General features: G+C 46.2%; 1 protein-coding gene across 1 annotated transcript in view; it reads left to right on the forward strand.

Annotated features, from left to right (window-relative positions):
• Positions 1-20,903, forward strand: part of LOC311228142 (uncharacterized protein) — a gene marked incomplete at its 3' end in the record, with an annotated part of 144,002 nt that overhangs the window by 15,000 nt on the left and 108,099 nt on the right. Inside the window, exons 3-9 of the mRNA XM_084314057.1 lie at positions 1,392-1,469; positions 2,710-2,780; positions 3,065-3,230; positions 8,860-8,966; positions 9,210-9,541; positions 17,879-18,012; positions 19,913-20,068. Coding sequence (XP_084170183.1) covers positions 1,392-1,469; positions 2,710-2,780; positions 3,065-3,230; positions 8,860-8,966; positions 9,210-9,541; positions 17,879-18,012; positions 19,913-20,068 — 1,044 coding nt within the window. The remainder of the gene's footprint in view (positions 1-1,391; positions 1,470-2,709; positions 2,781-3,064; positions 3,231-8,859; positions 8,967-9,209; positions 9,542-17,878; positions 18,013-19,912; positions 20,069-20,903) is intronic.

Raw genomic sequence — 20,903 nt, forward strand, 5'->3', positions numbered from 1 at the left:
ATATTATTCGCGTGTTGTTGTGATGATGACGCGCTGTCGGGAGTCGCGCTGTTTCTATGTAAACTCTTTGCACAACGCGTCCAATAAATGCGTCTTTAACATGCTTTTATATCCTTATTTACTATATGCCCGTCGCGGTTAATCACTGAGTGATCTAATATGCATATTATTTGCGTGTTGTTGTGATGATGTCGCGCTGTCGGGAGTCGCGCTGTTTCTATGTAAACTCTTTGCGCAACGCGTCCAATAAATGCGTCTTTAACATGCTTTTATATCCTTATTTACTATATGCCCGTCGCGTTAATCACTGAGTGATCTAATATGCATATTATTCAGAGCGAGAGGGGGGGGATTGTGTTTCTCACATTGACGCTGTCTGTCTGTCGCGCGTCTACTGTGCCGAGTCAAGCGAGCACATTCAGCTGGGGACTAGAAAGGTGCGCTCAGTAGAGCACACATGTCCGCTGCGCAGCCAGAGAAAAGATGGAATTAATGTACTGTATGCATTCAGAAGTGCTGAATAAATGTTTTATGGACCCATAATAGTGATTATTTATTATTTAAGTTAAGTTTTGCCATAATCATATATTTTTCCATAATCATAATTTTCCACACCATTGGTAAAAAAATGATCTATTCTATGAATCATTTTCGGCCTTTCGGCTTTCGGTTTTCGGCCAACTGTTTTCTATTTTCGGTATCGGTTTCGGCCAAGAATTTCCCATTCGGTGCATCCCTAGTAACAAGCTCCATTATACTTTAACTCATTGACTGCCAGCTATTAGCCTTATCCTGTAGTAGCTACTGCCACCGCTGTAAACGATGGGAGTCGCTCACCTTGTTTGCAGGGCTATAACTATATAAATATTATAGCTATGGATACAATACTATGGCCCATTTGATTTATGACCAGATGTCATTTCGGGACCGGCACTGGTCCCGTCGGGTGGAAGAGGTTAAACCCCGCCCGCACGGCTCAGCTCGGCCCAGAAAACAAACTACATAGTTTCCAATGGGGTGCAATAGCGGCCGCAAGGTGTTAGGCGGTGGTATTGACCGTCTGCCATCTCAGACACACTCAGAACAGCCTGCACAGGCTGCCCTGATGAATTATGGCAATAGCGAATAAAAGACATAACGAGTTAACTCGTTGTTGGCGCAGAAAGGGTTAAGGCTCATATTAATTTGAAATACACTTTCAGCCAAACCAAGCTGTGTATATATATATATATATATATATATATATATACTGTCATCTATATTTTGAGCTCTGTAGTACATTGTAATGCATAAAGAATCAAAATTGTAATTGAATTGAGACCTCAAATATGCTTGTATAGAATCTTAAAAATAGTGTATCTTTATAATAATTATTTTACACTTATTATCAGGTGTTGGAATATCGTGATCGTTGTCAGAGTTTGGAACATCGACATCAAGCTGAGGAGAGAGAACTGCTGACGAGAGAGGTGAATATCTTTTTTTTTTATCTACTTTTTTCTCCCATTTTCTATTTTTCTCCCATCCCAATTTCGTATTGTACAATTCTACCCTCTCCTGTCTCGAACGCTGTTAGGCCATGCCTCCCACAAGCCGGCTGCAATGTGGACGAAGCCTTACATCACGTGTCCCCTCCGGTACTCGAGGAAGTAGCCGTCGCATCTTTGCACCTGCACAGTGCAATCTCTCAGCGGCAGGGGTCTGCGTGGGAGGGACACGCCGCCCCCGTTGCTTCCTGATTATGCTGCGCAGGCGCACCAACCGACCTGTAGGAGTCGCTGTCCACAACGTCCGATCCCCACCCATCAGCTTTCCCACCCCTAACACTGCCAATTGTGTTAGTATGAATGACCAGCCAAGCTGATAGCAATGCGGAGAGCTGGGCTCGAACCCAGCGTCTCCTGCATTGGTGGCGAGCGCCTTGCCCACTACACCACCTAGCCGCCCAGAGGTGAATATCTAATAGAGATTTATTAATATACATCATGTTTCAGATAGAGGAGGAGAATATCTAATAAAGCTTTATTCATATTTATTAATGTCATGTTTCAGATAGGTGAATGTCTAATAGAGATGTATTTAATATACATAATGTTTCAGACAGAGCAGACAAATATCTAATATATATGTATTCATATACAACATGTTTCAGATAGAGCAGGAGAATATCTAATAACCAGTTAGGTAACAGCTAGGTAACAGCTAGGTAGCAGGTTAAAGTCTACCAATAAAACTGGAGTATTGCTTTTTTATTTCTTTTATAGCTTTTCTTGTCTCTAGTTTCTGAATGCAGATGTGTTGTCTTATGATCTTCTTGATAGATGTTAATAGATAGAAACTGAGGCTGAAAGCACTGTGCTTTGTCCACCCCTGCAGTGCTACAATGTAGGTTAGTTTATTAGGACAAGTGCATGACAATAAGGTTAGTTAGGGTTAGATTTTTTTTGTATTTTTTTTATTCCAGATAATGGTTGAAGAAGTGCGTCTTTAGTCGACAGCGAAAGATTGGGCGGGTTTCGGCTGTCCTAACTGGGGTGGGTAGTAGTTCATTCCACCATTGTGGGGCAAAGACTGAGAATAGGCGACTTCTCTTTGATGACCCTCCTGGAGCTAGCCAGGAGGCCTTTGACATGCAGCAGCCTTCTGGAAACTAAAGTAGAATGTAAATATAATGTGTGTGGTCATTTACCTGTGACATTGTCATTGTAGAGGACAATGAGAGATGAGCACAGTGACTCCCTGGAGAGCGCCCTCATCAGGCTGGTGGAGGAACAACAGAGGTGCATATATATTATGTGTTTGTGTGTCTATTTGTGTGAATAACACAGCAGAGGTTGTTTGCATGTGTATATGTGTGTTGTGTGTGTTTGTGATTAGCCTCTGCTTGCATGCATGTGTCTGTTTGTGTGTGTGTGTCTGTTTGTGTGCACTAAATCTCACAGCATGCAGAGAGGTGCCAGGTTGTCTGGAAATGCAGCAAATCAAGTCACTTTGCACTGATTTCTAAGATGTGGTAGAAGTAGTACTTACTCATATTTTTACGTGTGTTTTCTACCCTACCCAGCTCTATTGGTTTGGCTGAAATTAACTCCCTCCTCCGTGGCCAGCTCAGCCAATCGGGACAGGACAAGCAGGTCCTGATGGAGGACCTCCAGAAGCTCACTCTTGATTGGAGCAGAGCCATAGAGGAGGCGGGACAGAGAGAGGCTGATTGGCAGGGAGAGAAAGAGGTAGTTATATATCGTATTTGCTTCGCGTCCCGCTCTGAGCCTTATGAGATATCCCTTATCTCCTATGATACCTATTGTATCTTCCACGAACAAAAACACATGCACCCCACCTGCCTGGGGCCCCGCCCCCATGGTGGCACCGCCCATATAGCCGTGACTCTGGTCACCAAACACCCTTCCTCTATTTTCGTCCCAGCGTAATGGATGCGTGCACCATACGATAACTAGCAGGATGAAAAGGATCAGAGTCATAATGTTGAAAGCTTACCGGAGGTTGCTGGCCCCTGGCATCTTCGACGCATGTTTTCGGCGACACGACGGGCCTATGTTGATGTTCCTCGTTTGATGACAGCACATCGAGGTTCAGCTGTACAAGACTGGCTGTCGGGCCAGCTTGTACTCAGGTAGGCCCTGTGTCTTCAGGCATGGGTATTAGTGTTAGTAATGCTGGTTTGTTTTGTTACACAACCATGTTGTGTGTTGGCGCCGGGGGCAGGATGGTTTGGTGAACGTTCACTGCAGGGAACGGTTTCCAAGCTGTCTTGGGCGTGCTACTAAAACATCTAATGCTATGCTACATGCTATCGCTAATGCCGCATGCTATTACTACTGCTAATTGCTACGCTGTTCTAATGTCTCCGCCGTGAGATGTTGTCACTCTCCCTCCTCTTGCCCGGTTCATCAATGAAGGTCAGTCGGTAGCTGTTGTGGGTTTTTTTGCTGAGTCCTATTTACCTTTTTTCAGGTAAATGGGTTGACAACAGGGTAGGCCGTGGCTAGGTTGCCTAGCCAGGTATGTTACCTTGTGTTCCGGCGGGGTTTGTTGAACGGTGTTCCCATCTGGGTTGGCGTCGGGTAGTGGGGCTATGGGTCCAGCCGACATGGTAAACATGTTGCGTGTCTGTGTGCAGGCAATTGTTGTTCTGGGTCCCACATCGCCTAGCGCTAGGCTGCAGTAGTATAAGGGCAGGGCCGCCTGGGAGAAATGTGAGGCCCTGTGCGTATTTAGACGCGAGGCCCCCCACCCCCTGAGGCGGCCCTGTGTAGTGGGCTATTGTTTCGTTTTGTCACTCTGCTATGAGAAGGTCTGTCTTGCTACAGTTTTCTCTCCTCTCAACCATTCATACTGACGGTCAATCGGTATACTGGGGGAGTAGTGCGGGGGGGGGGCTTTGTTTACCTTTTTTGGTAAATGGGCTAAACTAGGGCTGGTGTCCTGTTGTGAATATTTTGAATGAAGGCGGGACTAGTTCGCTCTGGTCCGTCTCCCCTTAACTTTGTGTGTATGGGTTTGCTCATTCTACAGTATTTTGTGGTTTAGCTCTTTTATTCATTTAACCCTTTCATGGTGCACACCACAGTGGAGGTTGCTGTTTGCAATCACCACTGGTGCTCCGTGTTAACATCAGTCCTTTGTTTTTGACATATTGAAACAATGCCCCGCCCGGCCGACACCATGGGTGGGTCGGCCTGGCGAGTGGCTGGTGGGCTGTTAAGGCTTGTACCGCCACGGTATGGAATTGGCAACGATTAGAACTGTGTTCGAATTGCTGTTTTTTTCTATTAAAAAAATTGTGTCTGGTGGAGGGGCCTTGAGGGCCAGCCGACGTCGACACATCGCGCGAGGTTGTTGACGTTATTAGCTTTGACCCAGCCGCAAGCTATAACCGCTCGGGGTTCCCCTCTCCGCAGGGGATATTGGTCTTCTGCTGGAGCGCGGGCGGTATTGTCCTAGGCCCTACACCGCCTCACACCGCGCAGCCAGAGGAAGAGAGAGCATGGCCTCGTCAGCGGCGATGACGGGGCCCTCGACAGGCGGCCATGTTTTTCCCCCGCCAGAGGTATCCTGGGCGTTGATTCGACAGGTGTCCACAAGGCCGACAGCCTTGGCGGCCGAGGGATCGGCCATGTAGGATGGGTTCGGCTTGAACAAACAAGCCGTCACCGTCCTGCCGCGAGCAGCCCGCTCTCCGATCACTCCCTTCCCCAACACCAGCGGAAGAAGTGGGCTCTGATTGTTTCCTTTGGCTGCGGGCCGCGTGCCTTCGTTGATGCGCGGGCGGCCCCCCTTTTCGCTTCTCATGGGGACAGGGGCTGACACCCAGTTTATGGCTGAGCCTGGGTCTGTCTGTGAGAATGTTGTGCTGTCAAGCGGCTCCCACACCTTGAACTGTGTTGGTTGAGCCTGGTGTTACGTCTGTCAACTTAAGTGTTGTCAGCAGGGGGGCTCGAAACCTTTTGAGGCACACAGTGCGGGCTTCCCCGGCCTCGCCTTCGCCAGGCCAGGTATCATGTTGGTGCCTCCCACTCCTGAAATATTGGCAAGTGGTCGCAGCTCACATGATTTGGGGTGGTAGTAATATCACTGCAGGGCTACGGTGTGTAGGAACCCATGGGGGCCTTACACCTTGCATGTCCGGCTGCAGAACAACTCCTTCAGCATGTTCTGGAGGGGTGTTCAGTGGGGGGGGGGGGGGGGGGGGGGGGGGGGGCGGGCGTTTTTTTTTTTCATCTGAAGCCCCCCGTATCAGACCGGCCCTTTCTGTCGGGGTTCCCCCTTGGGTGCGATTGCCTCGTGGGTGGTGTCAGGGTCAGGTGTTCCGACACGGAACGCGCTCCTCGCACGGTTCCAGGTTTGGCTACGCACAGCCGGGGGACCGGGCCAACTATCTACAGTTCCTGGCGGACCTGTGCCACGTGACGGCGGGTGCGTTGGGAGTGTCGTCACATATGACTACGGCAGTACCATATGTCGAGGTGGATGGAGAGAACGCTGAGGCGGGGACTTGTGTTTACACAACCCCATCCGTTTTCAGGTTTGGTACAGACCCTATTGTAAGGGTCTCCAGCAGTGACAGCTCTGGTCAACGAGATCCAATCTCTGTGGACGAAGCAAGCCATCGTCGTGGCGTTCTCCTCCCGGTGTTCTCTGCCCGAGAAGTCGGGAGGGAGGGGTGTAAGACCCAGGCTGGACCTGTCCCATGGGAAGGTTCAGCATTTTTTGGATCGTCTCCTACCTGTTGAACACTGTCAGGTGGGGGTCTGGTTCTCCTCCATAGACCTGTAGGATGCGTATGCGCATCCCCGATCTTCCGTCCTAGGGCTTACCTATGCTTCCTTTGCAGGGTTAGCGTATGAGTACCAGAGGCTGCCGTTCGGTTTTCTCTGGCTCCCCGCATCTTCACCAAGTGCGTGGAGGCCGCACTGGGGCCTCTGCGTCGTCCGGGGTTACGGAGTGTTCTGCCCTGATGGCGTTCTGGTCCTTCGCGGTCAAGGTGGATCGTCGGGTCTCGTACCAGGCAGGTCTCTACCAGCCTGGGGTTGCTGTAGACTGGATGTAGAGTACTCTTCCCAGTCAACGGTTGGAGGGCTATGGGCATCCATCTCAGAGCGTGTTGTCAACACGCTCGGGAGGTTCCGTCCTAGGACGGTTACGGCGCTGTCTCACGTCGCGTTTTCACCGACGCCTCCCTCGCTGGTGACGCGTCGGGCAAACGCAGTAGGGGGCAGCTGGCAAACCATGCTGCCCGGTCTGCGCTACGTTCAATGTGTTGGTATTGAAAGCGGTCCTTCTGGTCCACATATGGTGTTGATCAGGACGGACGATACGACGTCAGTGTCGTGTATCGACAGACAGGGAGGAGTACACTCCCCCTGTCTGCACCAGGCGGCGGGCGGCTGGCTATGGGCGTCCTCCATCTGCGCGGCCTGAGGGCTCCCCACATCCCCGGCAGGGAGAATGTGGGTGCAGAGGTACTGTCGCGGGGCGGTCCTCATCCTGACGGGTGAGGATTACGTCTGGACATGGCCAGGCAGGTCTGGGACCGATGCCGTGCCGCCAGGGATTCTTCCCCATACATCTGTTAGGTCAGTTGTTGGGACGGGTACGTTGAGGGGCGCGGGTTCTTGATCCTGATGGTGTTACCATCTGGAATGCGCATGCTCCCTCCACTGTCGCGCTTACGTGGGCAGATGACGTATGTTCCAAGTGTGGTGTAAGGCGGGGGGCCGGGACTCAGTCTCCTGCCCCCTGGATGCTGTCCTTAGTTACCTCCAGTCTCTCCTTGATAGACTGTCGGCTTCGACGGTGAGGGTATATGCAGCAGCTATATCCTCCTATCATGAGGGGTTTGAGGGGATGTCTTGTTCAGCCACCCTCTTGTGAAGCGTTTCCTGCTTGGCGCTCAACGCGTTAAGCCGGTGCAACGCTCCTTGGCTCCGACTTGGGATCTTCAATTGGTCCTCGGTCGGTTGTCCTTGGCCCCATTTGAGCCGCTCGAGCAGGCGCCGTTGGGACAGCTGTCCTTCAAGACCGTGTTCCTACTGGCTGTCACTTCCGCTAAACGCGTAGGTGAGCTCTGTGCTCTCTCGGTACGTCCAGAGTGCCTGTCTTTTCGGACCGATTGCGGTGTCACTCTGCGACCTAATCCTGCTTTCGTGCCTAAGAATATCCGGAGTTCCTTCCGCTCCCGGGATATTGTTGTTCAGGCGTTTCGTCCTCCTCCTCACACTAGTGAGTTAGATGCGGGCCTTCACCTGTCATGTCCAGTCCGTGCTTGGGGATTTACCTCAGCCGTACTCAGGACTTCAGGGTTACCGACCAGCTTTGTCTGTTACGGTGGGGCTCGTGCTGGTAAGGCACTGTCGGAGCAGCGCCTGTCCCATTGGTTGTGCGAGGGCATTACCCTCTGCTACACGTTGGCTGGGCAGGATTCCCCTGGGGGCGTCAGGGCGCACTCCACTCGTGGGGTGGCTGCTTCTGCCGCTCTCCTGGGTGGGGCCTCGGTGGGGGACATCTGTGCTGCAGCTTCATGGTCCTCCCCGGGCCCCTTTGTAAGGTTTTACCTCATGGACATGACCGGGGATTCTGTCTCCCAGGCGGTTCTGGGGTCTGTGGCCTTTCCTGCTTCCCGTCCTTTGGTCGGGTAGCAGGAGTGTATGGGTATGGGCCACAGTGTGTTGGGTCACACGTGGTTCCGCCTGTACGGTGTGTTCAAGGGGTTCTAGTTGTCTCTTGTTCGCATTCAGGTGGAGTTGACTGCGCCCCCCCTTCATTAGGAAGGATGGGGTGACAGGGCTCTCCGCACCCCTTGATTTGGGCTTACGGGTCCTCAGGGGGTACATTTGTCGGGCCTCGCGTCCGCTCTTCCCCATTATCTCATAAGGCTCAGAGCGGGACGCGAAGCAAATACGATATATAACGATAGGTTATGTAGATAACCTAGTTATATTAGTATTGGCTGAGCGTCCCGCTCTGCGCGGCCCTGAGTTCCCTCTTGAGGGATCTTTTCCTGGGACGGGTTTTGGCGATGAAGGGTGTTTGGTGACCAGAGTCACGGCTATATGGGCGGTGCCACCATGGGGGCGGGGCCCCAGGCAGGTGGGGTGCATGTGTTTTTGTTCGTGGGAGATACAATAGGTTTCATAGGAGATAAGAGATATCTCATAAGGCTCAGAGCGGGACGCTCAGCCAATACTAATATAACTAGGTTATCTACATAACCTATCGTTTTACAGTGCACATAAAAAGGAATCAATTCTTTTTTCTTGCAGCAGTATTATGAAGATGTCTGGATAGAAATGTGTGTGTGTGTGTGTATTCATGTACTTCTGTGTGTTTGTTCTCCAGCATCTGACAGGTCATATCAGCCAGGAAAAGGCCAGGTTGCTGCCTGTCTGGGGAGCTGTGGTCTCACTGAAAAGATTCTGTAAAACAGTCAAAACAGCCACAGACAGGTAAGTCCATCTGTCTGTCTCTCCTTCCTTCTGTCTGTCTGACTGCCTCACAGTCTATCTGTCTGTCTCCCCCTTCTGTCTGTCTGTTTTCTGTGTGTCTACTTACAGGTGTGTGTGTGTGCGCGCCATGTTGGATGAAAGAGAACTACACTAAACATTGTGTGAAAGGCCTCTGTTGTGTCTCTTAATGTGACTATGTTTTTTGTATTGTGTAACTTGACCAGTGTATCTCTGTATCTCCAGGGACCTCTGGCAGCTTAGAGCAGAATTCTCTTGTCTCTCCTCCTCTCTCCTCTCCAGCTGTGACCCCCTCACCCCCTTCACCAAATCCTCTCCACGCCCCAGCGCTACTGCACTTGGTCCCCGATCCAACTCTCCACCCCCTCTGACCTCTACCAGGCCAGCCCTGCCTCAGCCCTCCTTCTCTCCCCCTCTGTCCTCTGCACTAGCTCACTCCTCCTCCTCTCCTCCACTCACCTCCACTCTCATCTTCCCGCACTCGTCTGCCATCGCTCCCCCTTTCTCCTCCTCCATTCTGGGTACCTTCCATTTACAGGAGCTGGAGGAGGAGAGATGTGAGGAGGAGGAAGCAGAGAGAGTGAATAAGGAGAGAGAGCTGTCAGAGTTGAAGCATCTCCATGATGCTGAGGTGTCAGAGTTGAACAACAGGTTAGTCTATTGTTAACCTCATCTAATGTTAACCTCATATTTGTCTCCAGGTTAGTCTTAATGTTAAGCTCATATTCGTCTCCAGGTTAGTCTAATGTTAACCTCATATTCCTCTCCAGGTTAGTCTAATGTTAACCTCATATTAGTCTCCAGGTTAGTCTAATGTTAACCTCATATTAGTCTCCAGGTTAGTCTAATGGTAACCTAGTCTAATGTTAACCTCATATTAGTCTCCAGGTTAGTCTAATGCTAACCTCATATTAGTCTCGAGGTTAGTCTAATGTTAACCTCATATTTGTCTCCAGGTTAGTCTAATGTTAACCTCATAGTCATCTCCAGGTTAGTCTAATGTTAACCTCATATTCATCTCCAGGTTAGTCTAATGTTAACCTCATATTCGTCTCCAGGTTAGTCTAATGTTAACTTCATCTAATGTTAACCTCATATTAATCTTCAGGTTAGTCTAATGTTCATCTCATCTTCATCATCAGGTTAGTATAATGTTAACCTAGTCTCCAGGTTAGTCTAATGTTAACCTCATATTTGTCTTCAGGTTAGTCTAAGGTTAACCTCATCTTCAGGTTAGTCTAATGTTAACCTCATCTTCAGGTTGGTCTAATGTTAACTTGGTCTTCAGGTTAGTCTAATGTTAACCTTGTCTTCAGGCTATTATAATGTAAACCATGTCTTGGTCTTCAGGTTAATCTAATGTTAGTTAACCGTGTCTTAGTCTCCAGGTTAATCTAATGTTAACCTCATCTTCAGGTTAGCCTAATGTATTTAATAACTTTAATTAATTATTTTCACTAAGTCATGTTCAAGTTGACAGCTGGACATTTTCCTCATCTCCTTTGAGATCCCTTCACTATTATCCTAACTAGGGATGGGTACAGATCCAGTATTCACAGGAATTACTCAAGTAGTGATTGAGTACTTGTTTAGGAAAATCTATTTCAAAATCTATTTCATTTTATAGACTAGAGCAGGGGTGCCCAACCGTTTTTGAACCAAGATCTACTTTTTAATTTACCACCTAGCCAAGAGCTACCAGCCAAAATTGTATATTGTAAGCCGTCATTTGAGGCTTTATAAAAGCAGCATAATGAACACAAATCTGTCAGTGCTGAGTCCGACCTCATCTTAAATAACAAACAGCATTGAACAAGGAGCGGCAGAGTTGATTTTGCAATTTTTTTTATTTTAATTTTTTTTATATAATCTAATTTAATTAATCAAGATCTACTTGAAATCAGCCCGCGATCTACGTGTCGATCGCGATCGACTGGTTGGGCACCACTGGACTAGAGCATGGCAGTAGCAATAACAACGCGCAGCAATATACCCGATGCTTAACGCATATCAGGGCTCTACAGTGCGACCATATTGCTCGCATATGCCCCTAGAAATATGTGTGTGCGAACCGGAAAAATCAATTACTGGCACGGTGTGCGAGTGAAGATTACAGCCTCAGTCGTGTTTTTTTTTTCTCCGCTGATAAATCGTTAAAAAAAACTACAAGTCCCACATTGCACTCAAGCCAACGGTCCAATCACAGTAGAGTGACGTGACTGGTTTCAAGGGAAATAAAGGAAATGACCAATCGGAAGCTCTCATTAGCTTTTTTACTTCCTGAAAGTCCGCCATTGTGATAAGCGAGAGTTTTCCGAGACAGTCACTTATTCTAGTCTTACCAATAGCAATAGATTTTAGAACACCTAGATTTATCGATAGCAATAGTAATATAACGTTAATGCAACAAAACGAATGCCTTGCCTTGTTAATCATAACGTTGATGCAGTAGCGTATGTCGTTGTGTTGGCTGTAACAGACATGACAATAACATAACACTGTGTACACATTAAAATTGCGATAATCGATTCTAACATTTTCAAATCGATGCAGTTGAATTTTCCCCTTAGGATCGATGCATTGCGATGCATTGTTACACCCCTACACCAAAGTCACTGGCCCACTGTGTATGTGTGTGTGCGCTAACTTGGCTAGCGTTATCAACAGCAGAGGTGGGTGAAAGCGGTGTGACGTAATTGACAGAATCGACTGTCAATCAATGGTCTACCTGACACGCAAACTCATAAACAATGTTTCTGTACTGGAGGTGTAGTACAGTATTTCAATAGGCAACCCTGAAAGGATTATTTTTCTAGAAGAGCAACACTAGCCAAAACATAGGCATTGTATGCATAAAAGGGGCAAAAGCTAAAGTTAAGTGACTGTTCTATATCATACTAGCTTCCGCGCAGCGTCATCTGCACACATCTCACTCCAGTGACGTGCACTGAATAAAACCTCACAATGTACCCTTACATACCAACATCCGTCTGACCACACCCCCATCCGCTACCTACATAAGCCGGGGTGGGGCCACACACTCATCTCCTTCTCAAATTTCACCCAAATGGAAGTGCCTTTATACCAATCACTTGAAATGGGAAAGAAAGTATTTAGCTGAAGAGAGGAAAATACGGCGATATTGTCTTCGTCACTGGAGTGTCTGGAAGATGATGATCATTCTGACCTCCACCGGCTTTTTCGTATTAGGGGCTCGCGCCGCTGATATACTCCCCACCTGCAGTCCTCTTTGCTGCGGCTGGATAGGTATTGAACCTCCGGTCATACAGCTGGACTGTGGGAGGCACCGGCTGTTGTGAGAAACTGGTTGCTTCCGAGCTGGGTGAGTAATGTTTTGCTTGCGAGCACTAGTTGTCTGCTAGTGCTATGGGGGCTAGCTGACAATTTTACGAAGGCCGGCCCCAGATTGGGGTCCTCTGCTCGGCTTCTTAAGCGGCGGACGGAGGATCTTGGTCTGACGCCCATGATGGTCAAACTAGTGGGCCGCGACCGAGATCTGGTTGAACCCGGGATTCTCTGGACAAGCGGATGCTTCTCTGTCCCGTGCAGGCCCCATCTTTCACATGAATGTGGAAGTACACCCTAAAGCATGAGGAAAAGTGGGCATGGATCTTTTTTATCGGTAGTTCCATGCTCAAGTCGGCTGCAGCCCGGATGGGAATTGAGCCGACTCCGCTGCATGTCTGGTAAATCACAGTTGAAAACTGTGTTTGACATTTCTTTTTCTCTTCTCTCTTAGGATGAGGGGGGACTCAGGCGGCGGCCTGTCTGAAGTCTGGCTTATTATGTCGTTGTGTACAGTTCAGGTGACATGCTAGTTTGTGGCCTACTGTTGTTAGCCAGTCAGCTGTTAGCTGCGGCGCTAGCTCGTTGTGTTCACTAGGCTAGGAAACGTTAGCTTGTTGCTATCAGTCGGGCGGCTGTTAATGCTACACTGTTGAACGTTACTGTGACTATAACATGCCTTAAACACTCTGACTACGACGTCATCTTTGACAGAGGATGTTAGTCGACCCTACACCCGGGTGCCATGCCAGTGAGGACTTCGTCAACATGGAGAACGGCGGCTGGGTGGCGTAGCGGACATTACCCTCGTCACCAACGCAGGAGATGCCGGGTTCGACTCGGTGTCCCGTTAACCAGTATTGCAGTCCTCTCGGCCTGCGCTCAGGGTGGAGGTAGGAGTCCTGGCCGGACTTTAAACACTTCTTCTTTCCTTCCCTTCTAAATGTTTTGTAATAACGATGTTTCCAAAACATGTGTTGCTGCAATACATTGAGGATACAACGCGTGTTGTGTGTGAATTGTCTTGTCACTGGTATAGCTTCTCTCTCCATAGAAAATCGGCGTTGTTTTTTGCATGTGTAAAAATGAACTGGTTAGTTGTGATGAGAACATGTGTGTTCATGTAACGTTTGTAACGTGGGTGAACTCACAACTAAGTGGGTTAATTAACCTGTGAAGCTATGCTTAGTGACATGTGATTGAGGAATGAATCTTTTTCTCAGCCTGTGATGACAATGAACAGCATGTTCACATATTAACAGGGGTACCTGTTCAACCTGGTCGTATCAAGGGTAAGGTAGGAGGGGTGACCCCCCTCGGTTTCCCTGGGGCTTCCCCCCCTCCTCTCAGACATGTTTGTTTACAATATATTGTGTCACTGCGTTTGCACACGCAGATACACACACACGCACACAGTGGGACAGTGACTTTGGTGGTATGTGCTATTGCACAGATGTGTGTCCCGTTCCCGTTTGCACATGCATGCACAGTACAAATATACATTTATTTTTGGGAAAAAAAATAAACTCTGTTACTTGAAATATTTTCACTGTGCTCCTAAATATTTGTGTGTGCTCCTAAATGTATTTGTGTGCTCCTAAATTTTTTCATTTAGGAGCACATGTGCTCCTTGGGAAAAAGGTTAGCGTAGAGCCCTGCGTATTGTCGGTCAAAACAGTCAGTTGTATTAATTACATTACCTGCACTCTGTCTGCAGCAGGTCTCTTTGCTCATGGAATGGCAGATTTCTTCTCTATCAATAGTCTATGAACCCAACATGTTGTTGGCACAATTTGGAAATGCCTAAACATGAACCGCTGTTTTATCTTTTAAATAAAAACACACTAAAAACAATGTTTGCAACTTTTAGTAACGTCGGCATACTATTAATAGAATCCTTCTTATGCTCTCATGCTCCACAGCTTCTAGTGTTTCTTCCTGCAACAACTCGCATCTTGCGGGATATTTTATCTTTATATAATATCAGTGTAATTTTGCTTCCTGGTGAATGCCACATGCAAGCCCCTGAGGGTTTTTAGGCAATTCTCCTACACATCCCTTTGTGGATTGTATTGTATTATATATGTAATTGTTTTTATTAGTGCTGTCAGGCGATTAAAAAAATGTATCTAATTAATTACAGGATTTGTAATTAATTAATCTAATTAATCACATTTTAATCGCATAACCATTTTATGCCTGATATTCTATATTCTATAATCATATTTCAAATTGCATGTGTCCGGATGGCAGAATTCAGTACTGTATCTACAAAACCTTCTGTTCAATCATCTTCCATCTATTAATTTGCTTAGATTTTTCAGGTCTGGTCAATTTGAGCATGGTGTTATTCACAGTCAAAGATAAAAAAAAAATTATTGATATTCTCATTTGGTTCATTACAATTTACTCAAGCCTAGTAACAGACACAGTATTTCTGACACTGGGAATACATTCCCTGAGATCCATAGATGTCCCTAGAATCAGATACCAAGAACATGCAAATGGAGTTAATTTGAAACGGCGGGTACTTGAGTAACCGATTACTCACACCCAGCCCTAATCCCAATTCAATTTTACAACAAGATTTAATATCAATATCAATATGTGAACAATAACACAATGACAACTACAGTATAATCTATATATTCTAAAAACGGTAAGGCTCCGGGATTTGACGGTATCCCATCAGAAATGTACATTTCTTGCTGGGACATATTTGGACCCTTATTACTAAATACGATCTTATACTCAGTCAAAGAGGGGAGCTTCCATAAACACCAAAATATCGCACTCATTTCAGTTCTTAACAAAAAAGACAAAGACCCCACTGAGTGCGGTAGTTACCGACCTTTAAGCCTCCTCGGAACCGATGTCAAACTGTACTCTAAGATATTAGCCATCAGATTGCAAAAGCATATGACGTCTTTAGTTCATCCGGACCAAACAGGCTTCATAAAAGGTCGCCTGATCAATGATAACATAAGGCGAATACTGCACGTACTAGATGCAGACAAAGAGGACACCACACCTAAGGCGATGCTATCCCTGGATGCTATGAAAGCATTTGACAGGTTGGAATGGTCGTTTCTATGGGCAGTATTAGAAAGGATGGGGTTAGGAAAAGGATTCATTGATATGATTAAAGTACTATACAAGGACCCATCGGCCAGGATTACAACAGGCACATTCATCTCCGATATCTTTCCGGTATCACGCTCAGCCAGACAGGGTTGCCCTCTTAGTCCCGGACTATTCGATCTATCATTAGAACCTTTAGCACAATTTATAAGACAATCCCAACACATAGAACCAATAGTAATCAAGGGCACACAACATAAAATTAGTTTATATGCGGACGACGTAATATTGTTCATGCAAAACCCCAACAACACATTGCCGCATATACTCAAGTTGATAGAGAACTTTGGTGATTTATCAGGATTTAAAATAAATTGGCCGAAGTCGGCTTTTCTTCCTCTTAACATCAGTGCAAAAAAAGACACAACCCTCCCAGGTGCGATACCCATGGTCAAACATTTTAGATGCTTGGGTGTGGAAATATTTCCCACCATAAGACAAACGGTGAAGCACAATTACACAAAAATACAGAACAAAATCAAAGACGACCTGGACAGGTGGGCAAAACTTAAAAACTCAGTACAGGCAAGGGTATCAATAGTTAAGATGGATGTATTACCAAGAATCAATTTCTTCAGCTCAATGCTTCCGTTACCTCCTCCAGAGGGCTACTGGAAAAGATTACAAACCTCCACATACAAATTTATTTGGAATAACAAACCACCTCGCATAAAAAGATCCACCGCACAGAGAAATAAAGCAGACGGTGGCATGGCAGTTCCAGATTTTTTACAATATTTTAAGGCTTTCACATTAAGACCATTGAAGATATGGTTTGACCCCCAGGCTTTGGTATCTTGGAGAGAATTAGAAGAAAACATAGTAGCCCCACAGAGACTGAAAGACATAGCACACACTAAACTTTCAATCAAGCATTGTGAGCGAGAATTTGGCCCAATAATTACCCATGCAATCAGAACATGGCGGGAAACACAAAAGAAATATCCTAACCCACCAAGAATGGCATAATCACACTCCCATATTCAATAACAATGCACTCTTAATGGGAAAACGCCCTATAAGATTCCCTATATGGGAAGAGCAAGGCATACACTCATTAGGGGATATTTTTAATAACCAGGGCCTCTGTAGTTATGTCGAAATATGCACAAAGTTTAACCTCACCGAGTCCACATGGCTTTTTTACATACAGTTACGACTTTGTCTGAGGTCTCACGGTGTTCCATTACTCATACCAATTGAACACCACAGATACCACACATTTTTCTATGAAAGAGAAACATTGGGAGGTTTTGTATCAGGTTTTTATTATCAATTACTAACGTCCTCGTATGAAACCCTTCAACTAGACACTGTCTGGAGGAGGGATATACCAGACCTGGAAAATGACTTTGATTGGCAAGGAGCCTGGGCAAATGTCCGACTTACATCAAGGAACCCGGATCATCAACAAATCAATCTGAACTATATTCACAGGACATACTTGACTCCTATAAGGCTGTGCAAAATGGGGCTTAAACAAGACTCCAAATGCTCCCAATGTACAAATGGGGACGAAGGAACATTTATGCACATGTATTGGGACTGCCCACCAGTTAAGCATTCTGGAAAGATGTGTCCCAACAATTATCAATACTCGTATCTTGGAATATACCTGTACACCCCTCGGTATTACTATTGAATGATGTTTTTGAGTTTGCAGTGAATCCACAACTAAAGAGATTGGTTTTATCGGGTATCACAGTAGCTAAAAAACTGATCGCATCACGTTGGTTTCAACCGGAAAAAATGTGCCGAAAAGTGTGGTTTCTTACATATCTCGATGTGATATATCAAGAAATATCTACAGCAAGAATTCTGGGTCTCAATGAATCCAAAATGTCAATGTGGGTAGAAGTGGTGGAGAGAATAAAAGCTAGCTTATAATGGTAGTGTCTGGTTAGGAGTGAGGGATAATGGAGGTACTATCCAAGAGGGGGTCCGGGAGGGGGGGGGTTCGAGCTGGAGCATATGTGTGTAGGGTTTTAGAAAATAGGTATTAGGGGTATATTCTATACTAACATTTATATAATTGTAATTTCGCTGGATATACACTGTATACGGTTAAAATGTTATTATAGACTATTTTTGTTTTATCTTGTTTCTGTACTTGCATGTATTTTAACCACCTTTACTGAAAGTTTCATTATGCATTGTGTGTTGAGTACTGACTTTTAATAATTTTTGTTTTGCAATAATAATAAAAAAAAAAAAAAAAATCTATATATTCTATATAAAAAAACGGTCTGTTGGTATTGAATAGCCATGAGGTCGTTTTTTGCACTACTCTAATCTCTGTCTCTCATTCTCTCTGTTCCTGTCTCTCTCTCTCTCTCTCTCACTCTCTCTCACACTCAGGATAGCTGAGCTGTCTCTCTCCTTGCAGGCTCAGGAGAGGGAGAAGGAGCGACAGGAAGAGGAGAGGAGAGAGGAGAACGGGAGGGAGGTGGAGAGAGAGAAGGAGCGACGGGAAGAGCAGATGAGAGAGAAGGGGAGGGAGGTGGAGAGAGAGAAGGACTGGAAGAGACAGAGAGAGACGGAGATAACTCTCCAGTCTGTCTCTCAGGCTGTTCTCAAACTGGTGAGTCTTTAAAGGAGAATACCACCCCGAAACATGTCCCAGAAATTTACCAATAGGGTGTGCTACAAATGCAAAGAAAAAAAATAATGGCATTACACAAATCAGACTCAAAATCAAAAACAAAACTCACAGGATATGTTTCATAACACGGTTGAACCATGTGTGTGAAATTATTTTTAAATCTTAATGATCCGTGTTGGCCTGAAGCCCCGGAATTGGCGCTTGCTATATTTATTATTAGGGCATGCCGCCTGGCGGAGATTTGCACTCCACTGAGCACACCTTTCTAGTCTTATAAACACTTTGGTGTGGTCTCTGGGGACAGCAACACTCTTACTTTTCCCTTGTCTCTGGGGACAGCAACACTCTTACTTTACCCCTGAAATGTGTCTCAACATCCTGCTGTGTTTTTAGATGTGAAGCACTTAAAAGACCAGCAATGTCACTAACTCAGTCAGTCAACCAGTTGGTCAGTTATTCACTCAGTTAGCCACTCTGCCTCTATAGGGAGGTGTAGTGGTTACATCATTGTTTTTTCCGGCCGGTCCACCTCGCTTGAAATCGCGATGTATTTTCCCATTGCTCATTTCTAAATCGTCTCGTTTAAAACAAATAAAGCATGAACATTTGTATGGTGTACCTTTCTGTGTGTATTCATCCACTATCTATAGCTCAACATGAAAATATTCGCAATTAATCGTAAAATAATTACGTCAAATTGTATTTCAACCAAAAATGCAACCAAAAAGGGGCTATGCATTGCTATTCCTAGCACTATTTGGGCAACTTTACACAATTCCTGTTGGTCTATTGAAGACATTTGTACGTTTTTTTTCAAAAAAATGCATTGTTTTATATTTCTAATCAAGTACTCAAAACCATCATTTTTCAGCCTCAAGAAATCAGGCTGTTATGGCCTGGCTCCGCCCATAAGCACTTTGAGTGACAGTGCCACACAGTCTGCACTGGTAGAGGGAGGGAGGGAGGGGGGGGGAGAGAGAGAGAGCGAGAGAGGGAGGGGGTGGGAGAGAGAGAGAGAGAGAGAGAGAGAAAAAAGACAGTCCGCCGGCAGCTTGTTTTTTTTTTTCTTTCTTTCAATCTCCCGTTTGCGTGTGTGGCGCGCTGCAGGTCCCCCCCCCCCCCCCCAAGTGCTCTCTATCCCTCTCCCTTTCTCTCCCTCTCGAGTATGAGGAAATGTTTTTCTTTTTTTCTTTCTTTCAATCTCCCGTTTGCGTGTGTGGCGCGCTGCAGGTCCCCCCCCCCCCCCCCAAGTGCTCTCTCTCCCTCTCTCTTCCTTTCTCTCCCTCTCGAGTATGAGGAAATGGTTTCGCTGTGTACAGTCAGTCTTGGTAGAATGGGGGCGGGCATTAGCTCCAACCACAGAGCCAATCGCATCACTGTGCGCTACCCACAGCCCGAATGACGTGACTCAGGCCTTCAAATCAAAATGACCCGATTTACTAGAGGACGAAAGGGGCTGGGCTGAATCGGAGCAATCCGCCAATATGGTATTTAGACCCTAAAACACATTGATACGAACTCCTATTACTATAATACAATGCTAGAGACTGAAAAATGACATTTATAATACATAGCCCCTTTAAACAATAATGTTAGTGATAGAAGGGAACTCATTTTGTGCAAAAATGGAAAGCTTGGCAATGTTCATGAGGCATAATTATTACAATAGCCGATAATCCATTTTCCCAATGATAAATCCCTAAATGGGTGGACCGTGCGGGTGGTCCAAAGTGACGTCAGACTACACCTCCCTATTGGCAGGTCAAAGGCATGACGAACAGTTTGATCCAAGCAACAACCCTAGCCCTGCTGCTATTGTGTACTTGTACTAGGAAGTGTATTTTGTATTTATTCTAGTTCTATTGTTTGTTTGCCCCAGTCTCGTATGTTAAAGATCTGGACCAGTACCAGCACCAGTCCCATCACCAGTATGTCTGTCCCAGCGGACAGCGGAGTGGGTCACGACCTCTCCTCTCTGCTCTCTGTCCTGGCCCAGACTGAGACTGCCCTCCAGTGGAGACATCAGGAACTACAGGTCAGTACTATGCTTAACCCTTTCTCTGCCACGCTTATATCCATCCTTGTAGCCAGTCTGCCAGCTCTATTTGTCTATGGAGATGTTCACCTACTTTGCAGGGCTATAACTTTTTAAATTGTATTGCTAAATTGACATTACTATGGCCCATTCAACATCGATTAGCTATCGTTCAGGGTGTAGGAACGTTTTACTTTTTCATTCACACATTCATACAAAAATACGGTCTAAAGTATAAATATGTTTTTATCGTTTTCTGCAGTATTTCATAGAACGTGAGTTATAGCCATTTATGCATATATTAGATCATCAAATGCAGTTTGATAGCGATTGACGCCAGATAAAAAATTTCAATTGTACAAGGTCCTAAACATCATGACTCATCATCTGCTGGTGACCGGGGGGGGGGGGGGTTGTTTATAATAATGCAATGGCCGACGTTAAATGTTTCATGTAGTATGGGTGATATATAGATCATAGCAGTTTGTATGGATAATAATAATAAAAAATGCTGAAACTCACCGCAGCTTCCTCGTAGCGATGGGGGATGATACTGGAGCAAAAAGATCGCTATTATGGGATGTTGATCTAGGTGAACCATTTCCGGGTTGTATAATACTATATACGTCCAAATAATGTTGTTTATCGAGTTATGGCAACGGATCGATTATCCAGTGTGTCCAGATGGAGTCCCGCGAGCGATAGCGAGTGGCGGACGGAATAGGGGTGACACCAAGCACTTCCGGCCCCACTTCCGGTTTGGCAACTCGCCGATCAGCCACCAGGTGGCGGTATTGAAGCGCTGGAGAGTTGAGCAAAGTCCTACAGCACCAGT

Source organism: Notolepis coatsorum (assembly GCF_963971535.1).
Source record: "Notolepis coatsorum genome assembly, chromosome: 5".
Taxonomy (NCBI): Eukaryota; Metazoa; Chordata; class Actinopteri; order Aulopiformes; family Paralepididae; genus Notolepis; species Notolepis coatsorum.